Source organism: Peromyscus leucopus, chromosome 9, assembly GCF_004664715.2.
Source record: "Peromyscus leucopus breed LL Stock chromosome 9, UCI_PerLeu_2.1, whole genome shotgun sequence".
NCBI classification, from domain to species: domain Eukaryota; kingdom Metazoa; phylum Chordata; class Mammalia; order Rodentia; family Cricetidae; genus Peromyscus; species Peromyscus leucopus.
Genome location: NC_051070.1, coordinates 37,097,036 through 37,110,293, shown reverse-complemented (window position 1 = coordinate 37,110,293; position 13,258 = coordinate 37,097,036). Strand labels below are relative to the sequence as shown.

Genomic DNA, 13,258 nt, shown 5'->3' with positions numbered 1-13,258 from the left:
GAGCAAGTCAATAAGCAGCTTTTCTCCATGGCCCCGACTTCTGTTTCTGACTCTGGGTTCTTGCCTCTACTTCCTGTCCAAATTTCCATTTGTGTTGGACTATAAGCTATAAGAAGAAATAAACCTTTTCCTTCCCAAGTTGCTTTTCATCATGGTGTTTACTATAGCAATAGAAAGCAATCCCAGACAGTGCTGGAATTACAGGTGTGTACCCATACCACTATGCCAACATTTAAGTGTCAGCCATCAATAGACCTGTCCAACTGCAACCATAACTTCAGTGTCTTGCATATACTATAAAGCACTCTATCAGTTACTGAGCTATAGCCATGGCCCTAGTGTATCTAACCAAAGTGCCAAGGGAACACTTATTATAGTTTGTTGAATAAATAGTGGGTTATCAAGGAAAAATAATTCAATTTCAGCCTAGGATTTCAAAGCCAAAGTAAAAGAAAAGAGAACAGTGAAAGATGTCACCCAAATACTTTTAGTAGAGATCTGTACAGGATAAGGGATAGATAGCTGGCTATACATAAGATTTCACTGCTTCTGATGGCCACTGGAGACAGAATCCTTTAGATCAGGATGTCAAATGTATACCGAGGTATTTTAGTACATAAGTTCAAAGGATTTTTAATTTTGTAAAAAATTCTGAAATAAGAGATGCTCTATGCATATAAACTATAACATTTGGAATTATAGCTATGGTTTAAAAATGACAATAATAATATAGGGTTAATAAAAGATATGAAAAAAGTTTAAAATAGCAGCTAATAAGATTAAATTAAATTTGTAGTTTGATACATATGTGTGTGTATTAGTCAGGGTTTTCAGAGTAATAGAACTTATAGAATGAATCTCTCTACATATATATAGAATGGATTTATTAGAATGACTTACAGGCTGCAGTCCAGCTCAACTAACAATGGCTATCTGTGAATGGAAAGCCCAAGAATCCAGTAGGTGCTCAGTCCACAAGTCTAGCTGTCTCAGCTGGTTTCCAGTATATGCTGGAATCCTGCAGAAGAAGGCTCTAATGCCAGTGAAGGGATGGACTTGCTAGCAAAGTGAGGGCAAGCAGGCAAAGAACAAAAGCTTCCTTCTTCCATGTCCTTATATAGGCTTCCAGGAGAAAGTATGGTCCAGATTAGATTCGGACTAAAGGAGTGTCTTCTTCCCTTAAGATCCAGATAGATTAGAAGTGGATCTTCCTTCTTCAAATTAAGCAAAAATCTCTCACAGGTGTATTCTCCATTTCTGGGTTTTAGTTAACAGATGTAGTCAAGTTCTTAACCAAGAATAGCCATCACAAGTCAATTGACACACAATCATACTCTTGTATGTTGTGATTAATTTCCCAATGAAAACAATAACCAAGTCATAATCATGCTTAAACAGGATATAAACATGCCACATACAATCACAAACTCAATATATATTTAACCAGGTCAACAATTATGCCTGATATAACTATTCCTTGTAAAACTGCAAACACATTATGAATTTAGAATAAGTGGCAATGTTCAGGAGATATTCTTTTAGTATCTCAAACTTAAATATGATTGCTGTGGGATAATGTTCTTATATACTGGTTTAATAAAACACTGATTGGCCAGTAGCCAGCCAGGAAGTATAGGCGGGGCAAGCAGACTAAAGGAATGCTGGGAAAAGGAAGAGCAGAGTCAGGAGTCGCCAGCTAGACACAGAGGAAGCAAGATGTGAAAGCAGAACTTAAAAAAGGTACCAAGCCACATGGCTAAACATAGGTAAAAAATTATGGGTTAATTTAAGTGTAAGAGCTAGTCAATAATAAGCCTGAGCTAATGGTTAAGCAGTTAAAATTAATACAAGCTTCTGAGCGATTATTTTATAAAAGGTTGAGGGACTGTGGATGAGAGATTTGTCCCGACCATGGGCCAGGCAGGACACAGGAAAGGTTGCAGCTACATATGATAACCAATGATATTCTCTTAATTGTTATTACATCACACAATAAGGAAATGCAGAAAGAAAATACGAGTATCAGTACAAATGCATTAACAAAATATGACAGAAACACTCATGTCAATTATAATCCTGTTTTCTGCAAGTGGTCATGTGGCATTAGCTGGTACTTATAACAACCTTCCTCTCCTATCCATCCTGTATTTCCTCTACATTTGGCAAACTCCTCAGCAGGTCTTTGCCCATACCTTCATTTTTGATGGGTCTGTGCCCCTTGTCATCTTGTCTGGATTAGGCTGTTTTGGTTCCCATTGACTTTAATCACAGGACACGGTAGCATCAAGAGATGCCTCAAAGGATCTCTTACACTCCAGACATAATCTTTCTTACCTCCATTATGGAGAAGCAATCAAATTTCCCCATGGTAATTTACATCTATCACCCCTCCAAACACTGTTATTCCTTTCTTAACCTGTTGTTTTATCAGCATTAGAAGCCCAAAGGGTTCAGGGGAGAGTTTTGAGCTTCCAGTTCAATGGAATGTTTTTTGTGGCTCTGGGCAGGAGCAATATCCTCCCTGGAACCCAAATTTGTAGGCCAGCAGAACTTCAGGTCACAGGAATACAAAGTAAAATTTTCCTAGTAGGTTACTAGGGGTGATGATGAGTAGAACTGCTCTTTTCCACCCCTTGAATCTTGAACCTGTGGATCTTGGCTATGGGAAAAACTGTAACTTATATTGGACTCAGAGTCAAAGCATATACCACCTTCTGGAGGATCCTGCCCCAGCCTTCCAGGCTGCTAATTGGAATTGGTGCTGTAACTGTGTCTTCAAAAGGCCATTCTGCCTTTCTATCAGGCCAGCTGCTTCAGGATGGTGGGGAACATGGTAAGACCAGTGGATTCCATGATCGCGGGCCTACTGCCACACTTCCCTGGCTATGAACTGGGTTCCTTGGTCACAAGTAACACTGTGTGGAATACCATGATAAGGCAGTCTAAGTTCATGGACAGTGGTTTTGGCAGCAGCATTATGTGCAGGAAAGGCAAATCCATAACCAGAATAAGTATTTACTCCAGTAATGACAAAGTGCTGTCGTTTCCATGGAGGAAGTGGTCCTATGGAGTCCACCTGCCACAAAGTCACCCAGGCAATGGTGCCATCCATATCTGGGGCTCCTGCTCACTTAGCAGCAGCTGTAGCCAGGTCAGCCTTGGTGAGTGGAAGTCCATGTTGTTGAGTGCATGCATAACCTGAATCTCTGCCACCATGGCCACTTTTTTCATGGGCCCACTGGGTAATGACAAGATTGGCTGGGGAAAGAGGCTGACTATACACAACAGGGTCATCCTATCTACTGGATTACTGAACTCTTTCTCAACTGAAGACACCTTTTGATGAGCATTGATATGGGACACAAGTATCTTCCCATCCTTTGACAATTTGGAGGATCTATCCTACTTCTTCCCCAGATGTCTTTCTCATCAATTTTTGAATCAGCAAATCCATTCCTTCACTGGCTTTAGAGCCTACTTCTTTAGGATTCCAGCATATACTGAAAGCCACCTGAGACATCTAGACTTGTGGACTGAGCAACTACTGGATTCTTGAACTTTCCCTTCACAGCCATTGTTGGACAAGCTGGACTGCAGCCTATAAGTCATTCTAAACAATTTCATATATACATTCATTTTATAAGTTCTGTTACTCCAGAGAACCCTGACTAATACTATGCATATAAACATAAATCTCCAAGGTCTGGAACTATAGCTATGGTTTTAAGAAAATATTAATAGCCGGGCGGTGGTGGCGCACGCCTTTAATCCCAGCACTCGGGAGGCAGAGCCAGGCAGATCTCTGTGAGTTCGAGGCCAGCCTGGGCTACCAAGTGAGTTCCAGGAAAGGCGCAAAGCTACACAGAGAAACCCTGTCTCGAAAAACCAAAAAAAAAAAAAAAAAAAAAAGAAAATATTAATAATAAATGGCCAATAAAAGATATGAAGACAAAAATTTAAAACAGCAGCTAATAAGACTAAATTTGTGGCTTGGTACTTATGTGTATATATATGTATTTTGTGATTTGATACATATGTATGCATATATAGAGAGACATACACATGCACACATACATCTATAATTTAATATGTTTATATATATGTAACCCATTTCTTGTATGATACTTCTAAATAGCATCTGTTTGTTAAAACGAATGTAGATGTTTCCATAGTGGTTTTATTAAAAGAAATAAAAAGTGGCCATCATTCCTGAAGAATGCTTTTGTAAAGCCAAAGACTAGCAACACAGTGCTATCTAGTGGTTACAAGTGTGAATGAGAGGCAAAGCATACCAGAGGCTGCAGAACCTCCCGGAGACTGAATCTAAGTAACTCTGCATTCAGCCACAGGAGAAAACAGGTGCAAAAGATGATATCAGGTCCTACATGGGAAGGGATCACAGTTCCTTTCAAGGTGGTATGGAAAACTGACTAGGACCTTGGACTCTGATGTCACAGAGAAAAGACCCAATTTTGGCAGACTGTCTTTAAGGAGGCTACTAGAAGTGTTTCATGTTTGATTAGTTTCAACTATGGCATGGAAACAGGAATGTTGAGAAGTAAACAGAATACTTAGAAAGCATTCTGGCTACAGTAAGTTACTGGCTACAGAGCCAGTGACTCAGCTAATGTTTATTCTGTATTATTTATTATAATGTGAATAGGCTACAAAATTTAAAATAATTACAAAAAATCTTATGAATAAAAAAATAAGTTATGAGGTCAACATCAACAAATGTACTTGCATAAATGTAAATATCTGGCATTAGTACAACGCATATAGAAACAAATTAAAAAGTTAAATAGATTCAATGTTGCATTGCAATCACAGTTCAGTTGTAGTATATATATATATTGTTTTGTTTTGTTTTGTTTTTTCGAGACAGGGTTTCTCTGTGCAGTTTTGTGCCTTTCCTGGAACTCACTTGGTAGACCAGGTTGGCCTCGAACTCACAGAGATCCGCCTGCCTCTGCCTCCTGAGTGCTGGGACTAAAGGCGTGCGCCACCACCACCCGGCGTAGTATTAATATTTTTAATGAAAACAAAGTACCTTTTGGAAAGAATAGAGTTAACTCTAAAATACCATCTTCTACAAATTTTCCCAATCCTTTAGAAGTGAAAAGACTTAAGTATACCCGGACTTTTCAATATCTAGTCTAAAAATTTTTATGCTTATGCATATTATTCTCAAAGATAAGCTTGGTCATTTAGATTTATTTCACTTGGTCAGAAATGTGAAGGGGAAACAATAAATGTCAATATAAAATTACTAGAGATAATTTAATTGATTACATTAATATTAGAAAAATGAATTTTTGATTGTTGTGGTATATTTCTTTTGGCTGCTATATAATTTCCTAGCTTAATTGTCACAATAGCCCAAGCATTAAGATAGTACATATTAGCATTGTAAGAATGCAGTGTTCAGCAGCTTTTCCATAATGAACAGAAATACTACAGTTTATAAGCAATCACAGCCAAGTCATTATACCCCAGACATTTATTAACATTACAGTCACAGAAGGACTGAGGTCCCCAAGGCTGGTCTACAAAGTTACCTTACATAGCTTTTGCCTTTATAGCATCTGAAATACGTATTTTAAATGAGCCTTACGATGCTCTCGTAGTAACCGTCATAGTAAAACAATCACTGTGTTGCGTGGTGGTTTTTTTTCCTTTTTCTTTTTCATGATTTACAATGGGGGCTGAGTTGTAACTACAAGAGTTACGCAGCAGCCAATGGAGATATGTCATTCTTTTTTCTAATATAATCAGGTAAAATGTCTTAGTGGTTTTATATTGAGATTTACTGTTTCCTCTTCATGTTTCTAACCAAGTAGAAATAAATTCAAGTGACCAAACTTATTTTTAAGAATAATGTGCATAAACATACAACTTTTATTAGTTAGAAATGCTAAAGTACCTATACGTAATCAAAAAAAGAAGTATGGTAGGAATTAGAGAATTTAATTATGGCCACAGGGCTGTCAGTAGCTCTGTCTTCCTGAGATGTTTTCAGCCTCTGTGGATTTGCATTTACTTCTTTGCTAAAGAAAATATCTCTCAAGTTCAAGTTGTTACTATTCTCTAGACTTTCATCTATAATTCTATAATCCATGATGATGTAAGATCATAAACTAAGATTTGGAATTACTTAATACTCATAATGAACATCACTTATTCCATTTTTTTTGTCATTATTATAACAGGTAAAGGCAAATCAAAAGCCAAAGCATACTTTAGAAAGTTGAAAGATCTTTTTAAAATACTGTTACAGATTTCATCTTTCTGGTTATTTCTTCAGCATTTACTAAAAATACTATGAATAGATACTAGGCAATCATCAAATTCCTGTGTTCTCTTACATTACTTCATTAACTACGTTAGATTACCTAGAAGCATGGCACACACTCCCTCAGTCACATCTTAGTACTTATAGAAACTCCCAAGAACTTCAAATAAAATTCATCAGGTAGGTTTTCTGTCAAATCCAGCAAACTGTGGTGACAAGCGTCCTGTGAACCAATGGGACTCTCAAAAGATCAACATGCTTCTGACAACAGAAGGTAAGCAGATCCAGGGACAGGGAACTCAACAGAACAGAGACCCAATGAGTAAGAGCAAACCCGTGTCAGGTGGACTCCTGGGGGAGGCCAGAGCAAATGCAGGTGGGTAGACGACAAAGGGATCTTTGCAAGGATTCAAGTCTTTGGTAAACATCCGTGATGAAGAGGATTCACTTCAATTTGGGAATTGTGGCATCCTTCCATTGTAACAGTATAAGCAGCTCAACAGTATTTATGGTTTCTCCAAAATGAGAGCTGAAGTATTTGTAACTGTACCAACAAATAAGGCAGGGGAAAATGGATACAGGTTTCAATACTTACCGCACACGCCTGCCTTGATGTACAGTGAATCCACTACTTAAAAGGAGCTACCATGAAATCACATTGCTTTGAAATGGTGCACGGGATGACACCGATCAGCAATGTGCAAATGTAATTTCAAACAACATTACTAACAAAACATTGACTTGCAACCTAATTAGAAAAACTGAAGAAACAACTCAAGGCAATAATGCAGGACTGAAAAATGGAGCCCCCAATCTCAGAGCAAAGACACACATCTACACAGTTTTACTGTCTTTCACATACTGGAACCTGAGAACTTCAGTAGCAGCATAGTAAAAACTACAGGATAAAAGCAGATAAGAATAACATGCAATTTATGCATAAAGTTTATTACCATGGTTACAAACTTTGAGAACAGGCCTCTGAGACATTGGACTGAGACTCTGCCGAATATCTGCTGAGAGAGAGAGAGAGAGGAGAGAGAGAGAGAGAGAGAGAGAGAGAGAGAGAGAGAGAGAGAGAGAGAGATTTAATATAGAGGTATGTTCAACTTAAGAAGTAAAAGAGCATTACATGATTATTCCAAGCTTAGGTATTCTTTGAGACAATGCAATGTTTCAATACCCTGAACTACTTGGAGCAGCAATGCTCTGACTTTTCCTCCCAGTTTAACTGTGCTCCAGCAAACTCTCCTGGGACAATGTACATATGGTTCTTTAGATGAGACCTGTCACACTAATCAGGATTTTCTAGGATCAGTGCATTGATTTGTTAATTCGTTACTGACACCAGCCAACTGGAATGCATCTCTCTGTGACATCTGTCTCTGTAAGGGATTAAGCAAACTTCAGAAACTTAGAAACAATTGTGGCCCACAGCACTGTATTTGTGACATATGACTTTAAAAAGAATTAGGAAGAGAAACTGCTCTTCCCTGTGACCGTTCCCTAGAAAGAAACAAGTACAGAATTCACCTTTCGGCTTCGGTGTCCTTTTCCTTCTGTCGCGGAAGGCAGCCCCTGACTGCAAGGCCTCCAGCAGACTATCCATCACTCCTGTCTCGTCACCCTCTGTGAAAAGAGATACAGGGAATTCCATCAGCCCTCGGGGTTACCAAAGCAACGTCAAACCGCACATGCAGACCGGTGATGGTAATGGTAGAGAGGAAAAGGACAGAATACCAGGAGTAAGCCAGGCATTTCAAAATAAGAAAGGCTCCAACTCTGTCATAAATCAACCATTTTTTAATAAAATTCATCTCACATTGCTTGTGCTGCTGTCCACTACAGAGGACAGGGCTTCACAGATGCAGTGTTGAGCACTGCTTTCATAGACCAGTGGTACAGTGAGTTGAAATGGAATGTGGTTCTGGTCAGATTGGTGTCTTGGGTTATCATAAATCATTTTTCCTCTGTAGAAATGAGTTATTTTTTAAGCATCAGATTGGATTCTAAAAGTGACCAGGTGTGCTGCAGTGTCTCTACTGTACAGAAGCTGTGTCTGCCAAAACTTACTGTAGAAAATGAGATTGCCATGTGCATCTCTGTGAACGTGCATCTGGTGTGTGTGTGTGTGTGTGTGTGTGTGTGTGTGTGTGTGTGTGTGTGTGTGTACATACATACATGTATCTGGACAACTGTCCCCTGATTTGAGGTGACACATAATGATCACAACAAACTTTTATAGAATTTGTGAAAGTTATCTTTTACAGTTAAGATGGTAAACCCAGGGAGGCTTTCAGAAATCTAAAGGACCGTGTTCTTCATATTATTAAAATTGATATTCTATATATAATTCCCAAAGAATTTAGGTTCAGTGCCAATTCTGTTTAAAAAGGCAGACTATCTCAGCATATCCATAGGTATTTAGAGTTACCAATGTTGAATATTACTGAAAACAGAAAGGAGAAGATGCTTCAAAGAAGCTACTTGTCCATATCTGTGTCAAGGAACTCCAAGGACTCATTTGTCCCTGAAAAAGAGGTTATTTGCTCGCTTTCTCTCCTGAACTGTGTGCCTAGTGTAAGAGCACATGGAAAATAAAGGAAACTATTTTCCTAAGAACTTTTTTACATTTTTCCCCCTTCTGGAGACACAATCTCTTTATGGAGAACTGTTGACACGTGAGTGTGGGAGAGTACCCAAACCACACTCACTTACAGTTTATAAACAGACACATACATATAAATATGTATCAGCTGCTTTTCCATCTGTTTCTACTCACATTTTTAGAAGAGAGCTAAACCTTGGAGGTGTTATCAGAAATGGTGGGGGAGAAGCTGAGTATTTGGAGGTTGTCAATAAATTTAATTCTAAAGCATTTCAATGTCTACTTTAAAGTACATTAAATATGTCAATTAAATAACTACCTATCTAATCTTTAAAAATTTACACTCACATTAAACTATATTTTCTACACATAAATTCATATATTATTAAACATTTAAGGTAGTAAAAGTAAACATTTAAATAAAAGTTTTTTTTTTCCTTATGTTTGCTTGCAAAAGAAGAGCAGGGAAGAGAAAAATAGAAAATTGGTTTAGGGGAAAGGAAAATGAGAGAAAATTAAATATAAAACAGTGTGTGTTTTGCTCCTGGATTGTGAACAGTTATAGTGGACTGAATATGGCTGGGTGCTAGATCACACTGTGTCACTGGTGGGCGTTGCTTGCAGTATGGCCAGTTAGGCTGATCCTGCCGGCCCCTGTGGACAGATGCTGACATGTTTAGGCTCCTGAGGTGACTCACCCAGCACTGCAGTCTCTGTTTCACAACTGTGTGGTGGTATTGTGTTCTCCAAAATATTGTGTACTCTAATAAATTTATCTGGGGTCAGAGAACAGACAGCCACTAGATACAAAGGCTAGAAAATGGTGGCACTCACACCTTTAATCCTAGCATTCCAGAGATAGAAATCCCTCTGGATCTCTGTGAGTTCAAGGCCACATTGGAAATAGCCAAGCATGGTGACACGCCTTTAATCCCAGAAAGCCAGCCTTTAATCCCAGGGAGTGGTGGTAGAAAGCAAAAAGATATATAAGGCATGAGGACCAGAAACTAGAGCATTTGGCTGGTTAAGATTTTGGCTGGTTAAGCTTCAGGCTTTCGAGCAGCAGTTCAGCTGAGAGCCATTGGGATGAGGACACAGAAGCTTCCAGTCTGAGGAAACAGGACCAGCTGAGGAACTGGCAAGGTGAGATAGCTGTGGCTTGTCCTGTCTCTCTGATCTACCAGCATGGACCCCAATAACTCAGCTTGGGTTTGATTTTATTAATAAGAACTTTTAAGATTCCTACTACACAACTGGGAACATGCAGCTCTCTCTCTATCAAGTATCTTTCCCACGCTCGTTCCTACCACTTCTTCCAGACAGAGACAGAGACCATCTGAGAGCACGCCCTATCCCACGTGTGCTATCTCAGTGCATATGGCACTTATCACAACGTGGCCTTTCGAAAGTGGCACTGCTTCCCACACTATAATGAGACAAGTAGCTCCTGAAAGACAGGGAGAGCTGATTCCTTTTATCTTTTTTGTTTGTTTTGAGACAGGGTTTCTCTGTGTAGCCCTTGCTGTCCTGGAACTCACTCTGTAGACCAGGCTGGTCGAGAACTCACAGAGATCCACCTGCCTCTGCCTCCCAAGTACTGGATTAAAGGTGTGTGCCACCACTGCCTGGTTTTATTTATTTATTTTTTTAATAGGTAGCAAAATCCAATTGTTTCATAGAAATCAGTTGTCTATTCCATGATCTTTGCATATGTCTTAGTTAAGGACATAACCATCTTTCATATCCTTGTTAGAGAACCTCTGATTTGAAGTGTAAATCGACTCTTGTGCAAGTCAACTCTTTTTCTGTTAAATACAGGTAATGTAGAAGATGGGAGGACATAAGGAGAGAATTTATCCAACACACGTTTACCTGGTATATGGTAATCTGCACTGGGACATCACTATGCACCTAGGATACTTAGGTCCTAAGGATTAACAAGAAATCTCTTCCGTTCTCAGAAGCAGAGAACTGACATAAACATGAAAGGGATGGACGCTATTAGAGGAAACACGTGCTCGGCAGAAGAAACAGATTCAGAGGCAAATGTATAAAACCAAAAGTCTAAAAAATGTTTAATTGCTTTATACATACATCTTTCTGCTACAAACCTAGGAAATAAAGCCAATTTATACAAAAAACAAAGCCTTGTTTATTCCTTGAAAACTCTTTGAAGAAATAAGTACCTGAAAGAGTGCCCCAGACCTGAATAACATATTGCCTCCCTTAATTTGTAAATGCAATTTTGAAAATGGCAGTGTCGAGGGAAATGGAGAAAGGCGGGACTGGGGGGAGCTATTTCCAAGGTAGAATCTATAGGAGAGGATGGGATGAAGGGAGAGCTGCTGAGGGACATGCCTGAGGTCTTTGGTGCCCATGGATGGAGGAAGATAAAGTACGCAGAGAATTCAGATTTGGTGGGTTATAATGGTCAGGGAAGGGAAAGACTTCTTGTGGGAGATATCAGCAGTGACCACCAGTATGGGCCAGAGCCTGAGAAAGGCCCTGAAAAGCACAAGAGTACGACAGTACCTTGTGGAACCCTGGAGTACCATGGTCAGGAGAGGTAGCATTTTCAGAGACACATCAACATAAAGCATGGGAGCCTTGGCACATAGGCCATTTTCTTCAGCCAAGACAGAACGCTAAAATTTCACACAACCGGGAAGAACACATCCTAAAAGTTTCCTGATGGCCAAAAAGAGGTAAACAAACCCAAATAGCTTACAAAGGAAACAATTGAGAATGGGTCTAAACTGCTCAATGGCATACTGAACAGGCAGTAAATAATTTCCAGCTTCTGAAGAGACGTGATTTCCAGGGAAGCAGTGGTTCTGTTGCCAGCAAGGTGGGGACAGAAAATCACCATACTCAGATGTGCCATCACCTAGACCTGATTTCTTAGAGAAAGGAAATGTGTTATGGTTTGGATCTAACAAATCCCCAGAGGCCATATGCCAAAGGCTTGATGGATCTGTCTCTGGGGAAGTACTTGGCTTATGAAAGCTTAAACCTCATCAATAGATCAATTCCCCAATGAGATACTGGACTATTGAGAGGGCTATTGATAGATACCTAGTGGGTGTGATCGTGTGATGTGATCTTATGGCTTTGAGGGTGTGCCCTTGGGGCCAACTACCTGCTCTGTCACTTCCTTTTCTCTAGGTTTCTGGTCACCATGAGATGAGCATTGCTGGATCCACCCTGACCCTGAAGTAGTTCTGCTTTACCATGGCCTGGAAACAATGGAACCAGTTGATAATGGACAAAAACCTCTACAACTGCATGCCAAACTTAAGAGTCTCCCCTGTAACTTGGAGATTTGGTCAAAGCAACAGAAGGCTGACTAACACATTGTGCCCTCGCAAAATAAGGGAGGAAAGTGAAATCAAAACAGAAATCAAAATGGGGTCAAGGAGTGGGGCACGATATCCAGGAAAAGGGAGAAGACACACAGCGAATGACCGAGAACCCCAGGACTCCCAGGATCTAGACCCAGGGCAGGCCTGGGTTTATGTAGGAGGAAACAAACCATGTGAAGAAAACAGAATTTAAGATCTGATGTCTGACCATTTAAAAAGCCAATTGTGGATGTTTACACTGATCTGTTATACGAAGTATAAGAAACCAGCTACAGATATACACAAATCTTAAGTACTTTTTTTTTTTTAGTTTGCAATAACTTAAAAATTAACAATGTAATAATCTCTATAGTCTGAATGCTGGTATACCACTCAAATATGCAAACAGCAACTTAATCCTTAGGAAGCAGAGCTGTTATGAAGTGATTAAGTCATGAGGAGGAGCTCAATGCATGGGGATAGCGCCCTTAAAACAGATGTTGGGGAGCTGGTCACTCCCTCCACCACCATAGGTTCAAAGGAACAAGGTATTATTTGTGGGGAGGAGAATGAGCCCTTTACAAAGCCAGAATTCATCGAAGCTCTGATTAGACATCTTCAAGAATCATGAGCCAATACATCTCTTTTGAATACAAATTACCATATATAAGGCATTTTTTTTTTGTAGCAGCAAAATTTGTACTGTGGTGGTACTGTGTTCCCCAAAATATTGTGTACTCTAATAAATTTATCTGGGGTCAGAGAACAGACAGCCACTAGATACAAAGGCTAGAAAATGGTGGCACTCACACCTTTAATCCTAGCATTTCAGAGGTAGAAATCTCTCTGGATCTCTGTGAGTTCAAGGCCACATTAGAAACAGCCAAGCATGGTGACTCACGCCTTTAATCCCAAAAAGCCAGCCTTTAATGCCAGAGAGTGGTGGTAGAAAACAGAAAGATATATAAGGCGTGAGGACCAGAAACTAGAAGCTTTTGGCTGGTTAAGCATTTGGCT

General features: G+C 39.5%; 1 protein-coding gene across 4 annotated transcripts in view; it reads right to left on the bottom strand.

Annotated features, from left to right (window-relative positions):
- Diaph3 (diaphanous related formin 3) overlaps positions 1-13,258 on the bottom strand; it is a 486,098-nt gene that overhangs the window by 109,754 nt on the left and 363,086 nt on the right. For 3 of the 4 annotated variants that reach the window (XM_028878991.2, XM_037208361.1, XM_037208362.1), the window contains 2 exons: positions 7,826-7,921; positions 7,246-7,308 (listed from right to left, as the gene is read on the bottom strand). In XM_028878991.2, the coding sequence (XP_028734824.1) occupies positions 7,246-7,308; positions 7,826-7,921 (159 nt within the window). The remainder of the gene's footprint in view (positions 1-7,245; positions 7,309-7,825; positions 7,922-13,258) is intronic. The other variant, XM_028878999.2, reaches the window with a different exon arrangement.